We start from the raw sequence: 23,452 nt of genomic DNA, 5'->3' as shown, positions 1-23,452 counted from the left end.
ATTGAGGATTTTGAAGAGATTGTACAAGACAGACTTCTCTTCGCTATTTATTTTTTATTTCATGCTCCCTATACATATATTATTATTTTTCCTTTTGCTAGCTACCATTTTCACGGTTCAATTTAATCATTTATTAAATAATTTAATGACAATTGATGAACCAATTTTTTTTTTCTTTTCTCAAACACAATTATGTTTGGTTAAAATAGGACTGAAATTCAAATTTTGAAGTGAAGAAAAAAAAAACAAAAATACCATCCACTGTTGGAGTCACGGGCTGATGTGTACGATTCCTTTTGAAGATAGAAGAGACAACAATTAGGACAATAGTAGACAGCCCCATCATCATCGATCAATTTCCTAATAATTACAATAAGGTTAACGGCAGCTATATACTACACTTGCATATTTCCTATATATCAATTTTTGTTTTGCCCTAGTAGACGGTAGTACATACTACTATATATATAGGAACTAATTTTTCCACTCTTGTTTTGTCTATTTTCATTTTCTTTGCTGGAAATTGTACGTTTACATTCATCTTTTGTTTACTTACACTTTTAAAAGAGATGGAGAAAAGAAAAGTTGAAAAATTATATATATATATATATATAGAGAGAGAGAGAGAGAGAGAGAGAGAGAGAGAGAGAGAGAGAGAGTATATGCTAAACCCAATTGGTTACGGCCAGCAGGTACTCTTCAGTCCGGCCCTAAACCCAATGGCAACACACATGCATTATGCATATGACGCTCCTCTAAATTAAAATTATAAATTAATCCAGTGTAAAGTAAAATATCTATCTATATCATCAGTAGCATCAGTGAAGAAAGTTGAATATTATTATATGCGACCGTGGACCTTGGTAAGGAATTAGAATGAAAAAGAATTGTTGGAAAGCGCCAGGGAGAGCGGGACAATTAATTCATTAAACTAATTAAATATTGTCAAACCAAGCATTGTTTTGTACTTAGTTTTAGCAGTGGCCAGTAGGGTTAGGTATTAGGTAGCCGAACAAATTCTTGTGCTTACTTTTATGATGTGGGGTTCTGGGTTCGGGGTTGGGCGTAGATAATTCGTCCCCCGGCCGGACCCTCTCTCTCTCTCTCTCTCTCTCTCTCTCTCTCTCGTGCTTATGAATTAAAATAGTTGATATGATTTCTTTGTTCTTGATGCATGGCAATTCTAAATTATTGATTACGGATATCTCGTAACCAGACAAATAAGAAAATAAATTCTCACTTGTCCATTATGTTGGAATGTATCCATTTTTAAGATTCTGCACAAACAGTACTGGCTCAGCTGCTAGCGCCCATGTCTGCTGCTGTGACATTCTGATTCTGTGTATATATATATATGTGTGTGTGTGTATACTCAACATGGCTTACCTCACACATTAGTTAATTCAAAGTTTAATTATGGGACATCGATCTCATTACTAATATTAATTTAGATATTTTTCATTTGATTATTTCAAAATTAAGTACCATCAGGAGAGAGAGAGAGAGAGAGAGAGAGAGAGAGAGAGAGATATATGATATTTATCCTTTATCTTCAAATATCTACGCAACGCAAGAAAGATACCACACATGTGGTACTCGTACAGGGAGATATATAAATAGCTGAAAGTACTGGATATATCAATTAGTGTAAGCCTTAAGGCATGCACATGTAGAAATTAAATCAATGAAACCCTAATGCGTGGGGGTCAAGACAACTAGTTCATAATTAAACGCCCTTTTTTCCATACATATATTAAACAGGAACTGTCATCCATATGAACTTAATTGGAATCCTTCGATCTAGCTAGCTTTCACCTCATCATCGCAACTGTACGCATGCTCATTGCATTGCAGTGCCTCCAAAGGGTTGACTTGCCTGCGCTGACTTCAACTCTGGGTCTAAAGTGCCGATCATATTTATGCCATGATGTTGCTGATGGTGATCTCGTTGTGAGTAGCCATGGCCACCACTCATGTTTCGTACCATCCCTCCAACTCCCAGAAAATCCAAGGTCAATTTATCAGACCCTCCAAAACTTACACCCAAATTTTGATGCAACTTAGCCTCATCGTAATTTGTGTTATTATGCTGTTGATCCATTGCATTAACCCTAGTACCAGTATTGCCACTACTAAACCCACCAAAGCTGTTATGATCCTGTCCATGCACTCCTCCACCTCCAAAAACAGAAGAGCCCCCACTGGCAAGAGAGTTCATCAAACCTTGAAGATGGTTTTCATTGTCCACCTGCTGTGATGATCTTAAGTGTTGCTGTTCGCCACCACTACAGTGATGATCGCCACTAAAACTGACACCAACGGTAGAGGGTGCCGAAACTAGTTGCCTACCGGATTTAGCTGCTCTTGTTGATGAATTGCCTAATCCTCGTAGGAGAGACGAGCTTTCGGTGCTTGTAGTTGAACCCATTTGGGCAGCTTTCTGAAGCAAAGCAGTGGCAGACATATGTGAAGCAATGTTGCTTTCATGTTGCATAGAATTCCCATAGAGAGATGGTAGAGTAGCCGACCCCATATTGTGATGATCAGCAGCACCCATGCTAAACCCTTGGCCACCGCCATTGCCATCACTAAACTGATGATCAGGTGGAGTCAAGCTGCTGCTGGTACTGTTGTTAGAGAAGAAGCTCAGGTTGAAGAGATTTGCAGCACTAGTTGATGAGGGAGAGTGGTTGTTGTTACCGTTGCTGTGGAGATCAGGAAGTTGCATTAGCCCATGCAATGCTGCCTTGCTGGGAAATTGGTGCTGATCCTGAAAGCCTTGCTGGTTAGCAATATCCCTCATGAAGAAATTGGAGGAATTAGGCATGGCTTGTGATCCGAAGGAAGAAGGATTTGATGGTGTGATTAGATGCTCATATTTTGCACCACCAGCATTTCCTAACCTCAACATGTTGTTGGGCAGGTGGGTCTGATTTTGAAGTGAGGGAATTTGGGATAGGCCTAAGCTCATGTGGTTGTTTCCATATAGTTGACCACCCATGGTGTTTAAGCTTGAAGGATGCCTTGCACTCTCCTGAGCCAGTGCATCGCAGAATGCCCTATGAGTGATAAAGCTGTCGCGCCTATATATCACAAAGAAATGAAAAGAAAGGCTGAGCCAGTGCATCATCCTCATCTCATGTGTGTACATATATATGAAGTAAGATGTTTACAAGGGAAGAACAAGACATCGTATTATGTGGGGTTAAAAACAATACTTGAAGAATAATAATCATTCTTACCCGTTTTAGTTAAAATTGTGATGGATGCATAAACGGCAAAAGGAAGTTGAATTTCTGTTCTTTTTAAAATATTTTAATTGCTATTTTTCAACCTAGTGTGTTCGAAAGTCAACTTAATTGATCTTCCCCCCATGAAAACAAAACAATGCTTACACACGAGATCAATAGTACCAAAAAAATAAAATCCTGAACTACTACGTACATGAAAATAATTCAGACCGTAAACGCTGCATGTCATGTAATACTAAATTTTGCTTATAAAGAAAGGAAAAGAGCAAACAAAATTTCACTAGAACCGGAAAAGGAAAAACCAATGAGATTCCTATTAGTCATAATGGTTTCTCTCTTCAATCAAGAAATAGGAAAGAAGTACGACACTGTGTTAGTTGAATTTTTTTTCTCCTCCAATAAATGCGAAACCCTTGAACTTTCATTTGTTTTATTAATTTCCACAGAGAATATTTCCATAACCAAGATAGACAGACCCAAATTCACAAACCTCATCACCCTAATCATTGAACACTCTACCACTCTGACTTCTAAATTTTCAAAAACTGTCAAGCTTTTTGCTAGGTAGAAAAATGTGGTGTTGGACCAGTACCCAGAGAGAGAGAGAGAGAGTGCATCTTTGGTTCCATGAGAGATGAGAGTATACGTTTTAAATTCTTGGGAAGGAGTACCAGGAAGAGGAGCAGAGCAGAGCTGTAGCTCTGATCTGAATAGATGAAGCCAGCCCAGAAGAGAACAAAAACTCATGAGTGACATATGTATATCTCCAAATCATTATAAGACAAGAAAGCTAAAGCAAGCTCTAGCTCCACTAGTCCAGTGCAGTAACCATTAATATTATGCTTCCCTTCCCTTCCATATGTATCTTGTGTGTGTATAATCAGACTCACTGCTACTGTATATCCACACGTGAGTGGGGCAAAACATATATATATACATGGTGCCAAGGCCACCCAAGGGCGTTGTTTTCGAGGATCCATCCATACATAATCAAGATAAGCTAAATTTCTTGTTTTTCTCTCTCTCTCTCTCTCTCTCTCTCTCTCTCTCATAAAATTTGATTTTCATTTTGAAACCCGTATATATATGGTAGAGTAGACATTGCCAGTTTCACACAGATTACTCACGTGTAAACAGTCCTGCTATATTAATTCAGACACGGACACACTCACTCTCTCGCAGAAAGACCCAAAAAAGAAAAAGTTAATTTGTTTAACTTCATCATTTTCCTTTTATTTAATTTTTCAATTTTTGAGAACATCTCTCAAATTTATGAACGAATTAATGGATGAATGAATGAAAATACCTTGAGAAGAGAGTGCCACAATCGCATCTGTATTCCCTAGTGCCGCAAGTCTTAGAATGGGCCTTCCAATCCGATTGCACGGCGTACCTCTTGGAGCACTTCTCGCACTTCCATTTCTTCTCGCCATGTTTTCTAGAGAAATGTTTTTTGATGCCGGTGAGGTCGCCGAGAGCTCGAGAGGGGTCATGGTGGACGCATGTGGGTTCGGGGCACAGGTAGACCTTGCGTCTGGGTTCTTTTGTGGTCTTCTGCTTGAGCTTCCAAGGCAGGTTGTGTCCTCTTCTGTGGAGCTGTAGGTTTTGCTCCCTTTGGAACCCTTTGTTGCACACCTCACATATGAACCTGTTTGTTGCCATTAGCGTCTTGGGAGATAGTGCGATGACCTCTGCATCTGGATCTGTTATCAAAATTAATGCCAAAACCAAATTAACAATTTTTCTTTTAACTTGTTTCGGTTCAACACCAGAATTAAGGAAAGAAAAGAGCTGGAAGACAATGATTTCTAAGGACTAAAATTAATAATTAAGAGCCAAACGGAGGAAACACAAATCCATTTTATCACACCGAAGAATCAGTACATAAATTTAGGGTTTCTTTTCTGAAATTTGTCAACTGATAAAAAAAAAGTAGATACAAAAGAATTGATGTAATTATATAAAGAGATACTTACTTGGATTTCCAGGTTGATTTCTCCTTTTCTTTTGAGGGGGTGGGGCTGCGGCTGCGGCTGTAGTATTAGAGGAAGGCGTTGCGGAGGAATGCTGTTGCAGCGTGGACGTCATCTGGCCTTGGGTTTCTTCTCTGCTACCAGTGCTTCCGAAAAACGGTATTGACGAAGAAGCAGCCGCCATGTATATACGGTGAAGAAAACAAGTAATATTCTTAATTCAACACCGATCTTGTTTCGAGCAACTCAAAGAAAATTTGTGAAGTGATAGCTACAATAAAGTAGAACACTCTAGACATACAAACCTAGCAAGCTAAGTAAAATAAAAGTTGTGAGTCCAAGGTCCCTTAATTGCTAGGCAGGTAGGTAGCTTGAGAAATACGACCCACAAATACAAATCAAGGGAGGAAAGAAATTAATAAGTATCTGAGGGTGGGGGGAAAGGGAGGTGGCGACAGCTAAAATCCGGAAATGATGAAGATAGAGAGAAGAACCAGAGTCAATCCGGAATATATGTGCAGGCCAGCTTCTTCTTGCTCTCTTAGCTCTCTATCTATCAATCTATCTTGTTTTTAAAATGAATAAAAACGGATCTGCTAAAACGCTCTTATTGTTCCTCTCTCAATCATTTCATGTCATGTACATACACAACACACATACATACATGTCCTAGCTAGCTAGCTACGCATCTCTCTCTCTCTCTCTCTCCCTTGTTTTTTGTGTTTTGATTTTGCTCGTCCTTTTCTCACTGTAAATTAAAATAATTACAGATATTAAAAAAGAAAAGAAAAATATCGAATGGAGAGAGAGAGAGAGAGAGAGAGAGGAGGGAAGCTGGGGTCGCTGTTCATGCAGCTCACGCAGCCTAATGTGTGTCGTTATGCGGCGATTGTAAGTGGGGCCAGCTTTGCTCACTCTCAAGGCTGAAGGGTGAAGAGTGTAGGGTGTAGGTCTTACCCTCTCCCCATATCTCTCCTTCTCTTATTTCGTATCTTCTACCTTCGCATCCCGACAACCCTCCCTTTCGTCACTCTGCGCCCATCATATATGCTCTCTCTCTCTCTCTCTCTCTACGTTGTAACTGTGCAATACAAATGCTTGACACCTTTCAACATTGATGCCATGTTTCTTCATATGGTTGATCAGACGGTCAACATGATTATATTAATATTATGTGTGTCCTAGCTAGCATACTTTAATCATAGTACATGTCCTAAACCCTCTCTCCACATCGTTTTTAAACAGACTATGTACTCAGGACTCATCTTAATATTGTTTCTTATTAATATTTAGGGTAATTAAGAACGTGTAAAATTATGTGAACGTCCTGTTAAATTTGTTAGGTTAGAACTATTTTCTTTGTTAGAGAAATTTGAATAGCTAGGAAAAAGAAAGAACAGTATTACATCTGGCTAAGCAGCAATAAAAGTATAGCTGGAAGAGGACACTTTATGAGGCGGATTCTTACAGAGATGTACGGACCTAGGTCAGTCTAGGGAATTTTCTTGATTATTAAGTGACGTTCCACACGGATTAATGAAGTACTTGCAAGTTGCATGTGTCTATGTCTGTCACGACCGATTTTAATTAATTTATACCATGAAAAGAATTTCTTCCGTAGAGGAAGGTGATCGATCCATCTCTGCAAATAATTGAATAATACTGAATAATATCTTCCCCCACTATCTTAAAACGTGAAGAAATATACTTGAACTAGCAAAGCAGTCACTCAAAAGTGGAACTCTTGTGACTCTACTTTGTTGTGTTCTAACAAATATATTCCACTCATTAATTTTTTTTTTTTTAATAGAAGCGATAGTATAAACTAGAAGAGGATGTGAGTTTCTCACACACATACATTACCACGGTGTCATGGGGTTTCGAACACAAGATCACTATCTGATTTGTAATAAGTAAGTTAAGGCCATTTTTTCACTGAATTGCAAGTAAATTAAGGCTCTTTTTCATTGATCTGAGATAGTCTAATGATATTCTACTAGTTGTTTATTGAATATTGTTAAGGACAGATTTGGATATCCATAGCCTCTATAAAAAGCCTTTTCCCCCTTTTCTTATAAAAGAGGAAACATACATAATTAATGCATGTATAACTGGCTAGCACTCTTGTTGGGTTTCAAAATTTAACACACTTACGTACATGTGTTTGAATTGAAATTGGGGAATATGGGGGAAAAGGTTAAAGCTGCAGAAATGCTTCAACGAACGCTTTTCTCTTAGTTTGGTCGCTTGCATTTTGATTTGAGAGTAGAATTGTTGGTACCTGCATGCAGAGGAAGCTTCATTCAGTTGCCTTACCCAGCTACAAAAGGTGGCCGTCTTTTTTCCTTTTTCCTCCTTGACAACATGTTTCTGGGGGAAATAGACAATCTTTGTTGGGTTGTGGAGCTATAGAGAGCCAAATTCTTTGGTTATTTCCTCTGTCAACTTCAGTGCATGACTTTGCTAGCTTTAGTCATGTAATATATAATATCAGACCTCTTTATTCCCTTTATGCAATAATGTACATGTTGAACAATACACATGCATAGGACCAGAAGAATACATCCACCAACACAATATTTTCTAAAAATTGATGAAGGTAAGAAAAAAGCGAACTTCCTCAGGAGGAGTGAGTCAGGGGAGGGGTGCTGCTGCTGTCCTTAAGAGGCCCTTTTAGGATGCATAGCATAGCATCGCACAGTAGGACCCACATCTCTTAGACATGGTGGGCCACCATGAAATTGGAAGGAAGGGACATGATTTGCTCGGGTCAAAAAATTTGCCATTCTTGGTCAAGTTAGGAGGGATCGTCCCAGGTCATTTCTGGTCAAATTGATTCTTGTGTAACAACTAAATCCAGCTATATATATTTGTGGACTCCCCCATCCATGAATAAATAAAAGACTAGCACTAGTGGCCGCTGATAATTTGTCACCACCTAATTATTATACACATAATAATAAAAATAAAAATACATATGTAGCTGATGCCTTGTCTGGTATGGGCAATTATGGACATAGAACCATATATACGTATATATGCATTATGCTTATGGTGGAGAGAGAATTTTACTTAACAATTATTCGTTGATTGAACTGATTTTAAGGTTTGAGCTTGTGATGTACTCCAATTTCCAGGGTTTTGCTGCAGCCTGCAGCGCTTGGTTTGACTGTGTCTTATATTAAAGTCATCACCCCAAATGGATCAAACCCCAGAAGAAGCAGTTGAAGTCTCAAACAAAATAATTTTATAAATGATCGATACACAGACAGAGACACATACATGTCATCTCGAACTGATTACTCATTGTATGAATTCTATTCCATTCACGTGGATGGAAATTGGAATTATCAACTCCCTTGAGGTTTGGCTCCTCCTTTGGCTTTGCCTCCACTTGACAGAAAAATAAAGGTAAAAAACAACAAAAATTCCATTGAAAATTCGACAGTGAAGATCACTTACCCAATGGCTGCCTGATGAGCTCCATGTTTGGCATATATACGGTACCAATGGCTGCCTGATGGGTTCCAGGTTTTGTTCTAGTTCTACTCTGACTTTGGGATATCAATCTTATTTTATTTTCCGATAAAAAAACAAAACTGCATGCGACATTTTCAAAATTTTCCACACGGTTTGAGTTTCCTTTATAAAGGAAAAATCCTTTTCCTCAGTGAATTTAAAATCAAATACTTTCCACACGGTTTTGGCTTGCTTTTTCAAACCAAGTCCCGTGAGACGCATTCTCTACGTTAGCATCTTGGCAAGTTTCAGATTACGTCTTTTGTACCTATTTTGTTCTTCTTAGAGCATCTCTAGCGCCAAACCCAAACTAGGGGAAAGGCAGCCCTGGCGAGTCCAAGAGACCTCCAGCGCAGCAAATCCAGCCCGGGCAAGGCGTGGGACCCACCAGCCCTAGCAAGCCCACGGGCTAATCTTGCCTGGACACCAAACCTCAAGCTGCTGACGTAAGTAGCTGATTTTCAAACTTTTTTTAACTTTTGGACCCACCAGTCCACATTGCCCAATGGTTACAAGCCATGTGGTTTCTCCTAGAGCCTCCGATCAAAAAATCTTGCACAATCCAACGGTTGTCCAATTTTTGGCTAAAAAAAATTGAAAAAAATATCAAAAAATTCTTGAAATTTTTTCTATACATACCTACCAATATTGTTCACTTTCCACACCAATTTAATTTCAAAATTTTATCCGAAAATGTTATCTTGATTTTTAGGTGAGGATTTTACAATAACTATTAACACTTGGGAATTGAAAATTTTATCCGAAAAGCTTATCAAAATCAATGTTTTAAGTATAAAAAATTAAAAAATAAATTTAAATGAATAGTAATTGCCTTGGACTTGTCCTAGACTTAATCTCATGGGTAGAACATTAATGGCAAGGTGACACTATTCACGTGAATAGTGGCACTTCTTGCATTAGACTTAGTGGAAGTGCTCTTAAAGAAATAATATGTGTCGGTAGCAACTTCATTTAGGATATTATATATTGCTGTATTCACATATGATCATACAATTTGTTACAACTTAAAAAAAGGACAACAGTCCACAACAAATTCTGAATAATCAACATAATGACAACAACCCACATTCCAAATTATTAATATAAAATCCAGCTTTCAATGTCATAAGCAGTGTATGCTATATATATATAAGTACATAGTCATGTTTAAAAAAGTATATACTTGCAATAAAATAAAGCTAAACAAGATTTTCCTTTGATTGTCATGACTCATAATGAATATTCTTCTTCACTCAAAATTAATATTCAATTATATATGTATTGGAAAAATTAATATTCAATTTTCCATGTCAATTCTCTATGGGGTCCAAATTCTGCATAATCTTCTTGAGTTCGTATGGATGCACTCCACCACTCCAAACATCTCTCGATTAATGCTTATAATGGATAAACATAATAATCGAAAATTTGTAAAACGTGGGAGCTAATTGAAATTTCATGTTATTAATAGAATCTACAATAGGCTCCATAAATCACATCCTTAGACAAATTTTAGGATACTTCAATTATGTTCTTTATCCACCTCTTAAAATAGGGAACCCTCTAGGAGCTCATAAATCAAGAGAGAGAAATGACTCATAGTGGCTCCATATAATTTAATGTTGCTTTGTTTAATGCATATTTTAAATTTTAAATTAATGTTAACAATATATATATATATATATATAGAGATGAACCAATCATATTGAATTAAAAATAATTATAGTATTTATGACCCCTTAAAATAATTTTTGTGTGTTTTTAGTTAAATTTTAATTTAAAAATAAGGAGCATGATTGTAGCAAAAATAAATGGATAGAGAGAGGGAACAAATTAATGAATCGTGGTGGGTCATGTCTATCTTTAAAGAAGGAATTTTTGCGGTTTGTGGGGATTGCCGGTGGCCTACGGCGGTGGAGTGACATGAAAGTGATGAAGTTGACAAACTCCGTAGGGCCAGTGGGCCACAGGGAAACAGGCCCACCCACGGGCCCACAGAAAACCACGGCCCTTCTTCTCCTCCTCCTCTTTCTTGTTACTGCTTTGGTTTGCAAGTCTTCTTCTTGGAAGGAGCTGTGGTGGGTCCCAGCCGTACCGTGAGGAATCGTTGCCGGCATATATATCATGTATATGGACAGCATATAAGACAGGCCCCTCGCCTCCCCATGCCGATGCCCTCCTCCCTCCTCCCTCCTCCCTCCTTTCCAAATCCAATCAATATTCTTCTCCTACTAGGGTATCACAACTCCTCATCTTAACATGTGTTACTGTTATTTAATAATAATAAATATGATGAAAAAGCTGCTTGAATTGTTTCCTAAATTATATTATAATACAAGTCCTTTTTTCTTTCTTCTTAATTAACTTGGTAGTAAATTTGAAACATTTACTGCAAGCAATTAATATAAAACGTTGAGAGATTGATCTGAATCTGATCATCAATTGACCATATGCATCATGCATGGTAATTAAGCTTGGGACTACTTCTTTAAGAAGCATTTTTGCTCATAACCGCTTCTAACAAAAGCGTTTTTATTATATAGTTGTTGAAATTTTCATAAAAAATTTACGTGCTTCCTGAAGAAGCACATGACACGTGCTTCTCCATAAAGAGCTTTTATGGTTAGAAATCTTAAACTTTCTACCCAACGCCATCAGTGTTTTGATTGTCAAATTGCGCTTTTAACCCTTCCAGAAACACTCTCAAACGAGTCCTAAGTGAAATTAGGTTAATAGGGTGTGTGATAATGGAAAAGGCAGAGAATTGTGAAACATTCAAAATATCATAAAATACCATTGATATGCAAACATTAAGAATTGAAATTATTAATTAAATGAGGATAATATGCTAAATTCACACTTTTCATATTTAAACAAATTAAAATTAAAAGAAAATTCAGATAATATATCCTATTTTTATGGAACACAACTACCCATTATCTTTTTTAATTCTAAAATAAATTTAAATTAAAAAAAAAAAAAGAGAGGCTAGTATATATAAAGCAAAAGACATAAAATAGTGAAATATTCAAAATACCAAAAAATACCCTTGGCTAATTCAAACATTAAGAATTGAAATTATTAATTAAATGAGGATAATATGGTAAATTCATTTTTTTTATATAATAAAATAAAATTAAAAACAAAAATCAGATAATAGGTCATACTTTTATGAAACATAACTACCCATGTTATATTATTTTAATTCTACAAATAAAATAAAAAATAAAACCAATTGACACATGCATGTGTGCCAAGGCTCGTGTATGTATATATATATATATATATATTTATATACTCCTTCTATTGAGGATGTCCTTTATGGTATTCTACAATTTTTTTCTCAATAATCAAAACCATCTATTTTTTAGATCTTCATTCATAGATCATCCTTACCAAAAATTAGACAAATCGGAAACATTTTCGACATCCAATTGTGTCTTATAAAATCAATGAACATGATGCTTAAAATTTCAATAACTCAAATGAGTGGTCAAATGATATCAGATTCAAGTAATTTTTTGTAAAAATGATCTTTGAATAAGTATCTACAAAATATATGGTTTGAAATAGTAAAATACAATCCGGAGTGAAGCATGCAAAAAGTATCTCTAAAATAAGCTTATTTGTGAAATCTCTCAATAGAAGCTTTCTGTATATGAGGATTTGACCTAATTATGTGTCTTTGAATCTATATATGTATGACCACTGTGTCTGTAGGTAACGTAGCGTAAAAAATTACAAGTTTATTTGTTGTATATACAGAAACATATGCATGGCAAATCCAAATTGGCAAAAGGCGTGAAAATTAAAATAGCGAGGCGAGAAAGTGGGGCGATCGAGATGGACAAGACAGAGGAACATGTGATTTGCCTGGTTGATGCATGTGAGTGATGGTGACAAGGGGGAGGACACGTGGTGAGGGGTCATGTGTGGGTCCTATTCCTTTGTGGCTTTCTTTTGGATGGAGCATAAAGTAGAGACATGCTGTGACTGCTACTAGTAGTACAACAATTTACAAAGGGGTGGAGGGAGGGAGAGGGACCTGCACTGCACTGCATGCCCTGGCTACCTCTCTCTCTCTCTATATATATATATAAATTAAAGGTAGGTAGCCGGGGTGCTTGCTTGTAAGTTGTAATGTAACATGCACGTTTAAATAGTATTAATACTGTAAAGGGCAAGATAACAAAAATCTAATTCATTCTTTGTAGGGCTGGAAGGAGTACAGCCAGCAAGCAGTGCCGTGGTGGTAAACTTCCCTGGAGCTAGAAAAGGGGAATTCACGGGCTACAACTGCCACTTGCGAAAGGGAAGGGACCAAAGCAAAGATTCACCTGCGCAGAAAGGGAGGGAGAGAGAGAGAGAGAGAGCAGTGTGTGTGTTTTTTTTATGGATGCAATGCAACAATTAGTATCTCGTAAAGGAATTTTCATATCAAAATGACATACCAACTAACAACTTTTGCTGCCTTCCTCTTACTTTCCTTTCATTGTCCACACTCTCAATTATACAAATATTATACATGTCTTCTAACTTTTAACATAATCCACTAATAGTACTACTCTTCGTCTAGTCCTTAATTTACAACCAACCAACTTAATTTGTCACATTGCTTAATGTACTGTATGTTTTTCTTCATTACTTTCATTTTACCCAATAATTTAACATACTCTCTCTCTTTCTTTGTAATTAACTTATCATAACTCATTAATATCTATTTAACCTTTAGAGGAGGAGGAGGTCATTTTAATTAAGTTAATTAGGGTGATAAGTGTGACATGCAGATGCAGTGGAGTGTTCATATGTCATGTCCGCCTGCCTGCCTGCTTGCCTGATTACTGTCATTCATTCATTCATTCATTCATGCAGCTGGTTCAACTCAATGATCATGTTAAACTAAAGTCCCAACTCTTCTCGATTACAAATGAGATTAGAATAATTTGAGTTTGGACATGTACAGTTGGATTGGCTCAAGTTATGAATTTAACTAAAACCAACATTTACATTTATCACAATGAATTCGTTCTATGGTAAGGGTGCCATATATGGATCATAAATGTGAACTTTCATATTAGCCACAAGATACATGTGAATAGTAACTTCACTTAAGTTTAATGAAATGATCATGTGACTAATATGAAGGTCCACATGAAGGATCTATATATGGCACCCTCACTATAGAATTTCGCCACCATAAGGAATACTAAGAGCATCCACAATAGGCTGTCTAAACCACTATCTAAACAAATTTTAGGGAAAAATTGAAAAAATACAACTCCAACCATGCTCCCTATCCACCTCCTAAAATAGGAAGACCTCTAGGAGCTCCTAATCTAAGGAGAGAGAAAAGATTCATAGTGACTCCCTATAATTTAATCCTGATTTGTTTTATGCATAGTTTAAACTTTTAATTATTTTATTTTTTATGGAGTTGGACCAATCATATTGATTTAAAAAATAACTATTGCATTTATGACTCCCTAAACTAGAAAGTGATTGGAGTTCAAATTTTAGATGGAGCTCCTAAAATAACTAAAAAATAGGAAATATGATTGTAGATGCTCTAAATCCAAGGCCAAATCGTTCCCTGATGCTTATAATCTAAAACCCATTTAAGCTTCAGCCCGATGCCCTAAGCCAGCGAAAACCAAAAGTCAATTGGGCTAGGATGTTTGATCCAAAAACCGACCCCAATAACCCAAATTACATATTTGGACCAGATCAATAAACTCACATTGAACTCCGAGCGAAACTTGCTCAATACAATTCCTCCAAATTCATCATCGTTGCCTAGTGACGATGACTTTTAATTGCTACAAGAATATTTGGGCCAATTTACACCCGTATAGCGTACCAACCTACAACTATGTATGGTTTTTTCTTCAAAATCCTAACTAATACAATGGACCTCTCCTACAAGGTGAATAGAAAATAAATTACAAAGATCTTCTGTTGCAGTATCTCTTTCAGCGGACTCTCTGTAAATGTTCTAAAATCTTAACCGAGCAAAAGTTTCGATAATATCTCTCCCATGGTCTTCTCGGATGTTTCGCCTTCATTATCCATCTCCAAGCCAGATTCCAGGACCGCAGCATCTAGCACTAACTTTCTTTTTGCAATCTCATAAACGTTTTCATCAACTGTACCCTTGGTGACTAGCCTGTTAAAGCACATAAGCAGGTTAGAGATCTGCCATTCACAATTCAAGTTTACAACACAGACAAATACCGCAGAACGAAGGGAGAGAGATGGCTCTTTTTTTGGGGTGTTGTGGTTGTGGTTGTGTGTGCGATGATGCTTTTCTGACAGGTAATAGGTGAGGAGTGGAACATTGAAGGGGGAGCAACCTGTATATAGTAACAGGCTTCACTTGGCCAATGCGATGACAACGATCTTCAGCCTGTCGATCAATTTGTGGGTTGAAATCCATATCATGAATGACTACAGTATCAGCTCCCGTCAAGTTCAATCCTTGGCCTCCAGCTCTTGTAGACAGCAAGCATGCAAATATAGAAGTGTCGCTATTGAATGTATCAACTATCGTCTGTCTTTCAGTCACCTGAGTACTGTCATTTGGAAGATAGAGACAAGAAACACAACTTATAGTACAAATAGCAATTCAAATTAACCACAATCAACAGCTATATATTCAATTGGACCTGAGCAAGTCAAATAATATAATAGATATAGATACAAACGATCTGTAACTGTGACATAAGTACGCCAGTACCTTCCATCAAGTCGTCTGTATGTAACCCCTATCACATCCAATGTCCACTCCAAAATATCAAGCATTGACGTCCACTGGCTAAAAATAAGAACTCGATGCCCAGCTTGCTTCAGTGAAGGAAGAAGTTCAGCCAATGCCTAATATCATTGACAAGAAAACCCTTCTCAATTTTGAGCAGAAAGTATCACCGAACATTCCTATCCAAATTTGTTAGAAAATTTATTGAAGTAACATCATACCTGAGACTTTGCTGCAAGCATAACATATTTGTCCGGAAGAAATCCTTTCTTATCAGTGACACCATGATACAGTAAAAGCTGCAGACAAAGAGAGAACTTACATCGTATCAGGATAGAATATGCAATCTGCTACAACTACTAATTACTGGGAAATTCACTGAGGAGGAAAATATCATATTCCTATGCGGCATGAATACTGCTTGTTTTGAATGGCAGTACAAAAAAGAGGAGTCCTTGTGCAGACTCGTGAACACCTGAACCATTTCAATATCTGTACATATATTTACAAATATACACACACTTATAATATACAAAATAGATAATCCAATCATTCCAATGGATTAATAGTATAATATAATGCTCGAAATACAAATTCATTTTTAAGAAGTTGAAAAAATACCCGATGGATAGAGAAGTCACTATAACTGTTAAGTTCCCCAATTACTTTGTCTAAAGTACACTCAAAGCCAAATGCACCCATTGGATGTAACTTTCTGGCAAAACGAACAACATCCTCATCACTGTAAATACGCCTTACTAGTAAAGGATGATTTGCAATCTAGACAGCGGGGAAAGGAAAAAAAAAACAACAATAAGATATATGTAATCAGAACAAAAGAACTGGGATACCAAACACATGATAAATTGAGACAGCAGCACCTTACGAAACTGAACAAAATAGTTGGAGATCTGCCGCCGGGGAAGAACTCCAAGGATACTGTTCGAGTTAACCTCTGAGGTTTTTGCAATACGAGCTTGTGAAGCTGCACGATACTCCTCAATGGCTTCTTTATAGGCATCTGCTTGCTCCTTTTCCATGACAACATACTCAACCTGCAGTGCATTTCTCAGCTTCTTTCTAAAATACAAAAGAAATAACCAACAGATAGACTTATATTTTCTATAAGTAAGAGTAATGAAAAACTCCACAATATGAAAAAATAAGAACCTACGCATAAACTAATACCATACCCGCTGTATTTTTGGAACAAGTTGTTGCATAACATCAGATTTTAGGCGTCTCAAAATAAATGGTCCCAATATGGATTTCATACGGCCAATCAAATCTCTATCTTCAGCACTTAATAGCTTTTTTAAGTCAACATCCTCAGTAGTGAAAAGATCTGGCATCATAAACTCCAGCATAGACCAGAGCTCCTGCAAAAACCCATAACTCATTAACAAAGAAATTTCTAAGAACTAAAATACAAGTTCCAATATAAAATCAATAGTAAACATTATTGACTGATGCAATTCCACATCTTCTAAACTCATTTTTTTTTATAATAAAAAAATTGATATATCATGTTTACAAAATGAAAGAGGAAATAAGTAAGTAACATTCTTGATAATGTATCCCCAACCCAAGGGATAATTTAACCTCACCTCAGCAAATGTCCAAACCCACATCCTCAGACGTAATCCTAAAATTCAGATAATTCAATCACACTAGATCACGACCATCCAAAACACTTTATTATATCCTTGTCTTCCCTCGATAGGAATCAGATTCATCAATTTCATCATATTCTAATCTTCCTTGGTAAGATTGCAATGCAAAAATGCCAGTTTTCTGTTCATTGAATAATGTGGCTATTTAAGTAATAATCCAGAAGATTTCAAAGGGTATAAAGTAATACATGTAAATCATTTTGTAGAGGTGTCCCTGTCAGCATTAGACGCTGGTTTGCACTTCGTGCAACAGACATTAGGTTTTTCCACCTGTAGCTATTTTTATCCTTCAAAGCATGAGCTTCGTCCATAAGCACACAACTCCATTGCCAACGTTTCAGAATTTTACGATCATCTTTCTGCTGTCCACTGGAAGACCATAAATTCAAGGAATTAAAATACCATAGAATCAAAATCACTTTCCACTATCCATATGGAACACCGAAACAAACCTGTGTCTTTCAAATAGTGAATAGCACACGAGAATAACATTAAAAGGAGGCGGCAATCCAGCTTTGGCCAAAGAGCTCAATTCTTTTGAATATGCCGATCGCGCAGCCCCATGATACTGGAGAACAGAAAATGACGGGCACCACTTCTTCAGTTCCCTTTCCCAGTTTTCCAAAACCGAAGCAGGACAGACAATCAAATGTGGACCCTGGTCGTTGTGTAAATGTTTCAATAACATCAAATATGTTATAGCCTGTTCAACAAGAACAGATATTAGAAAACTAAAGTTACAATTATTATTGAAACAGGCAAGGAGAATGGACCCCCAGGTACCTGAATGGTCTTCCCGAGACCCATCTCGTCGGCCAAAATGGCTGCAGAAAAATAAAGGATGTTAAACTGCTATGCTTTGAGAAGTGAGATTAAACCTAGCCCCAGACTGTAATATGCTTATACAATCATAAACCCAGCCTCAAAGGAAGATTGATAAACTTTCATCGATTTAAACGAAATCACTTAAATACAGAGCTTCTTATGCTAATTCAAATTACAAGCAGTTTCCTAGTTCTTCCCTAAATCGAGTCCCTAATGAATGCCCTATTTCCTGGCACAGAGCAAAAGAAAAGTACCTCCACTGATACCCTTTCGATACAGCAGAAGAAGAAAGTTAACACCAACCAGCTGGTATGGCTTGAGAATAGGTTGAAAGTCAGAATGGTCAGACCTACATGCCGCGATAATATCATCCTGCAACAACAAATCAATCACCATCAATTGCCAACGCCATTGAAAGCTGATAACAACTAGAAATGAAAATAATCACAATACACAACGAAAACAAAAAATCCTTCGCACAGAAACCTAAATTCAAAAATTTTGTTTTGCTTTTTTTACTTTCTTATACAGCCACATTCTCTTTCCCTGTAAATGTTCATCAATTTCCTAACCCAAGGAAACAAAGGAATGCCAACATTTTGAACCACATTTTCCACAAATCAAAATAACTAAAGGTAAGAGCTTTCCAACTCCATGCACCGTACAAGAAGAGTATACTAAAAAGAAGAAGATAAAAAATAGAAAGCACCTGAGTGACAATCCTCACAGAGGCAGCTTCCACTTCAGCATAACGATCAGACACAGCGGGAGCCGACGAGCCGTGGAGCTCCCTTCTCAAATCGGCCGATATTTTGGCACACTTCTGCAAAGCCTTGCCAACCACATCATCCTCCTCCAACTCCTCTGCCTCCTCTTCTTCTTCTTCTTCTTCTTCTTCTTCTTCTTCACTCGTTGACTCTATATTAACCCAATCTCCATCGCTCTCCTCGTCCTCGATGACGAACCGACGGCCAGGTTTGACGGGCCTGATAACCTGAACCTCGTCGACGTCGTCGTCCTCCAACTCATTTTTAATTTCGACGCAATCATCATCGTCGTCGGAGAGTTGTTGGGGCTTGGGGGAGGACGCTCGGAAGGCGAAGGACTCAATTGGAGGCGGCGTTGGGGTTCGAGGTTTCTTGAGGACTCGAGAGGGCTTGAAGGAGGAGGAATGCTCCTCCCAGTCGTCGTCGGAGATTTCGAAATCGTCGAGACCGCGCTTCATATCATCGTTTTCAAAAACAAAAAAACCCAAAGTGAAAAATGAGAAGAAGCCCTAATTAATTAGAAGGAGGAGTGAGTTGTGGTTTTAATGGTACTGTTAGTGGGTGCTGAGAAGAGAAGAGAAGAGGAAAGGAAAAGGATCTTGAGGGAGCTCTCTCTCTCTCTCTCTCTCTAGTGCTCTACTTCGGGAGTGCAAGTGCCAAGGACGCCAAAGACCGCCATTTCTTTCGGGATATTTGCCTTGCCCCCTTCTCTGTTGCATTTGCTTCGTCTATTTTTTTATTATTAATTAATTAAACTAGAATGCCTTTATTTTATTTTCTCAGAAATGCATTTCCGGATGTATAATTTTTTTTAAAACTTTGTTGGACCAAACTACCCATTACAAAAATTAAAATAAAAAAAATTCTCAGCTTCTAATTTATTGACCAGCTTCAGGCCGAAATTTATAATCCTTTGGGCTAACATTTGGGTTTGCAGGAAAAGTAGTTGGATCTATAGCGTGATCGAGAAAGTGCTTATGGGCCTCTTCACTTGCTCTGCTGTTTTGAAAGCATGAGGTTGGGCTTTTCATTTTTAATGTAATAAATCGACTTTGGGCTTTTTAATTAAAAAATCAACAACAACAAAAATCTGATACAAGTAATATTATATTTTAATCTATATATATAAAGTAAAACGCAGAGAATAGTGAAATATTCAAAATACCAGAAAATATCATTGGTTAATTCAACATTAAAAATTGAAACTATTAATTAAATGAGGATAAGTAAATTCACATTTTTTATATTTAAAAAATTAAAATTAAAAACAAAATTAAATAATAGGTTCTACTTTTATGAAACATAACTACCAATATTATCTTTTCTTAATTTAAATAAAAAATAAAAAATAAAATCAACGCATTTGCCAAAGGGCTAGTATGTCTAATCTAAATTATTAGGGGACAAAGTTTAAGTGAGGAGCACATCGGCTCTAGTCAACTTACCTAAACTCATATATGCTTAAAAAAAAGGAAGATTCACTATTATACCAAATATAGGAGCTCAAATTATAAATAATTGACCATCATATCATCCAAAGAAAAGGGCAATAATGTACTTTAGAAACACACCCAAAGCTCATTTACAACATAATAAAAAGATTTTTAACTTCTTTTAAATTATAAAATTGCAATTGATTTCTTAAAACAAACTCAACCCCAAAACCTTATAAAAAAAATAAAAAAATAAAGGCCCAAAACACTTAAGAAGGCATCAAAGTAATTTAATAATCAAAATTAAATTCAATAGGGCCAGCTGTCATTTTTTGAATCTTTTTTGGGTTGTTTATGGAAATTAAATTGTGTAGAGTTTATCTATATTATTAGTGCTAAGAATGGGTATATGACTAAATATCTCTAACAAAATAAATTTATGAAATGAGGATGCGAGAGAAACGCATTCTAAGAACGTTTGACCAATAAATAAAGAAATAAAATTCTAAGAACGTTAGCTGACAATAAGATGCAAGAAAAACACTTGTGTGAAATGAGAATAACATTATTTTGCTATTCCCGGTCAATCACGTCATGTCGCGCACTATAACTTGTCCACATGGTAGTTTGTTATTCGATGAAAAGGCAAAATAGTATTATCCCCGTTTCACACAAATTTTTCTACAAGATAATGGCCACCAACAGATAACGAGGATTCAAACAAATTCTTGCAGTCAATTTGTTGCCAACCCATCCGTGTATCATTCTTGTGACACTTATTTTCAGTTTTTATTATTATTTATAATTAATCTAAATTATATATTTAAGGGGTGATTATAATGAGGGTAATACATATTTTTTTCCGCATGGTAATAAATGTTAAGCGATGCCAATGGCCATAAAGAAAATGAAGCATCCTGTGAGATCTTCTTCATTACCCGGAAATAAAATTAGGGGGAAGGTATCTACTAGCTAGTACCATTGTTCAAGCATTTGAAATGCTTTAATTTTTCTGTTGATTCCCTTGAAAAATTTAATATATAATTAAATTCATAGCTAGAGACATGATGACGGTGATCATCCTTCAACGACCATGGGATTGCAGGCCTGCTTCTACTTCGGCCATCAAAAAGGCACTAGTCAAACTCGATATAGTTATAGCACTACCAGTAAAAAATTAATAATTATATAATGAGGTTTTGAATGGTTTGGTCAGCCACTGGGATCACTACTAGAAAATTGAGTAGAAGCCACCGCATCTAAATGGTCGCCATTGCTGATGTAATCGCCACAATTACTGTACATCTATGGCACCAAATACATGGTCACGATGTTTTTGTGGCTGAAAAACAATTAGACGCAGATGCTGAGACAAAATGGTACTCATTTTTCAATTATTACACCTAGTCACAATCAATGTCTAACGTCAATTCATTTTCTCGATATTCATTTATGAATTATTCTTACAAGATAAAAAGAGATAAATATTATAAAAAAAAAACTAAAATAATTATTTTCTAATCAAATGGTTGAAAAATTTATAATTTTGTGTAGAGATAATTATGAAGCAAGATAATTTGAAAATTAGAGGGTGGGATCAATAAAATGCAATGTAGAAAGAGTCTCCTCTAGCTTTCATTGAGAAGAGCACCAATAACATGTTGAAGTGCACCACCACTCTAAGTTTTGCACTTTATGCTCATCTCCGCTTTGACCATAGCTTCCTTGCATTCACTTTTGCCCCTTGTCAACTTTGATAGGTTCTAGAAATAATCTTGTATTTTCATGCGATGAGCTGATGAGGACAAAGCAAAGTGATGAGTGGTGGCCAACTTGCAAGTGCTAACTCCTCCACCAATATTTCGCATTCAACGATTTGGTGATCATTCTATAGATCATTTGAGAAATGGAGAATATATACAGTTTAGTCATACGTCATGAATCATGTTGATTTTCAGTCATTCTAGCTACCGACTGTACTCTGGTTATTTTTCAACTTCCCATTTATATAATATGTGTGAAATTCTAAAACGTGTACATAAAGAATTTTTAACTATAAGAAAAGTCACATATCTTAGGTATACATGGGGAAGAAAACTTCTTTTTTTTTTTTTTTTTTGGGTTGTATTTTAGGATATTACATTTTCCTAACTTTTCAACAAATAATATGTATGCTTAATGTTGGTGGTTCTTGATGGCCCATACTATCACTGTGAGCTGAGCCCCTCAAAAGATACCATGTGACGCGACATGCCAACACCTTTATACCGAGCTGATCAGGAATAATACCCTCCGCTTCAACAAGTAAGCCCCTCGGAAGGAATATGACGAATTAAGGGTGAGACTAATGATCGAGTGTTCAGGAACCGACCCGACCACTATGGCACCATGATCAACTAGAGATGCATTAAATGGAACAGCCTGGCAGGCAAGAAAGGTCGGTTTTTGCTCATCCCATCCTTAACCAAGTGTCGCATTACCCTCTGACCTTCGATCTCCGAATGGACAGGTTGGCAATGGAGAGATATCATTTAATACACCTCCCATCCTTGTCCACCTGTCACTTCTCCACCTGATCCCTATTAGGAAGTAAGATGATCATAAACAGAACATTAAATGTAACTCAACCCAGGGGGATAGGAAAAAAGATCTCTTCCATAAAATATCTTGGTTCCTCCTTCACCCCCCCCCCCCCTCCTCTTATAAATATTTCTCACCTATCTCTGGACAAATTATTCTCACCTGATAAACCCTATATCCAATTACTCCACCACCAAATAACTTCTTACTTAACCATCGGAGTGCGCTGAACTGGGTTCAACCCCAATTCACTCCTGTTCTGATAAACTGCTCTTAGTGTGCAGATCTTCCACGAGGTACATCTCACCCCTGAAGATTGTGGTATAAGCCCCGAATTGGATCCTTATCTAGGCCATACACTATATGCAGGGGAGGTTTATAGGGGTTGACATAAAATAAAAGAGTCATATATGCCTCTTCTCCAATAGATTATGTGATAAGAGGAGAGAGATAAATTTATTTCACGTACATTCCTTCTCCCAACCCAAGAAAGAGATCGAATGGAAATTTATGGTAAAACTATAGTTCCCCTTGTTACACTAGCTCATTAGCTGTTGAACAATTTGAAGCAGCTAGGAACTTTAACTGGTTGTTCTTTTGCATGTGATTAGACTTTTGGGATGGGTTTCAGTTCTTTTACAAGAACTGAAGATAGTCAGATCAGAAAGAGTGAACCGTTG

General features: G+C 36.8%; 2 protein-coding genes across 2 annotated transcripts; both read right to left on the bottom strand.

Annotated features, from left to right (window-relative positions):
* Window positions 1-1,533: 1,533 nt before the first annotated feature.
* LOC103321015 (protein indeterminate-domain 4, chloroplastic) lies at window positions 1,534-5,936 on the bottom strand. The gene is made up of 3 exons (XM_008222758.3): window positions 5,228-5,936; window positions 4,558-4,954; window positions 1,534-3,083 (listed from the first exon to the last, which is right to left on the bottom strand). The coding sequence occupies exons 1-3, from the start codon at window positions 5,406-5,408 to the stop codon at window positions 1,841-1,843; spliced, it is 1,821 nt and encodes a 606-aa protein (XP_008220980.2). The 5' UTR covers window positions 5,409-5,936; the 3' UTR covers window positions 1,534-1,840.
* An 8,520-nt stretch (window positions 5,937-14,456) lies between these two features.
* On the bottom strand, window positions 14,457-19,503 carry ETL1 (SNF2 domain-containing protein / helicase domain-containing protein). Its single transcript, XM_008222759.2, has 12 exons — window positions 18,702-19,503; window positions 18,247-18,364; window positions 17,951-17,991; window positions 17,620-17,870; window positions 17,356-17,536; window positions 16,688-16,873; window positions 16,376-16,549; window positions 16,116-16,274; window positions 15,716-15,793; window positions 15,477-15,613; window positions 15,094-15,312; window positions 14,457-14,906 (listed from the first exon to the last, which is right to left on the bottom strand). The coding sequence occupies exons 1-12, from the start codon at window positions 19,215-19,217 to the stop codon at window positions 14,744-14,746; spliced, it is 2,223 nt and encodes a 740-aa protein (XP_008220981.2). The 5' UTR covers window positions 19,218-19,503; the 3' UTR covers window positions 14,457-14,743.
* Between the last annotated feature and the right edge of the window lie 3,949 nt (window positions 19,504-23,452).

Source organism: Prunus mume, linkage group LG2, assembly GCF_029339155.1.
Source record: "Prunus mume cultivar Tortuosa linkage group LG2, ASM2933915v1, whole genome shotgun sequence".
Lineage (NCBI taxonomy): Eukaryota > Viridiplantae > Streptophyta > Magnoliopsida > Rosales > Rosaceae > Prunus > Prunus mume.
Note: the sequence above shows the minus strand (reverse complement) of the source record. Positions and strands in the feature narration are given on the sequence as shown.

What these genes read in the sequence shown, in the direction of transcription:
- LOC103321015 (XM_008222758.3), bottom strand. Translation starts at nt 5,408, where the DNA reads ATGGCGGCTGCTTCTTCGTCAATACCGTTTTTCGGAAGCACTGGTAGC. An exon ending in AAATCAACCTGGAAATCCAA is followed by an intron (nt 4,955 to 5,227) that starts GTAAGTATCTCT and finishes TTTTGATAACAG; the next exon opens with ATCCAGATGCAGAGGTCATC. An exon ending in TGTGGCACTCTCTTCTCAAG is followed by an intron (nt 3,084 to 4,557) that starts GTATTTTCATTC and finishes TGTGATATATAG; the next exon opens with GCGCGACAGCTTTATCACTC.
- ETL1 (XM_008222759.2), bottom strand. Translation starts at nt 19,217, where the DNA reads ATGAAGCGCGGTCTCGACGATTTCGAAATCTCCGACGACGACTGGGAG. An exon ending in CTCTACAAAATGATTTACAT is followed by an intron (nt 16,874 to 17,355) that starts GTATTACTTTAT and finishes GGGTTTTTGCAG; the next exon opens with GAGCTCTGGTCTATGCTGGA. An exon ending in TGCTTGCAGCAAAGTCTCAG is followed by an intron (nt 15,614 to 15,715) that starts GTATGATGTTAC and finishes CAATGATATTAG; the next exon opens with GCATTGGCTGAACTTCTTCC.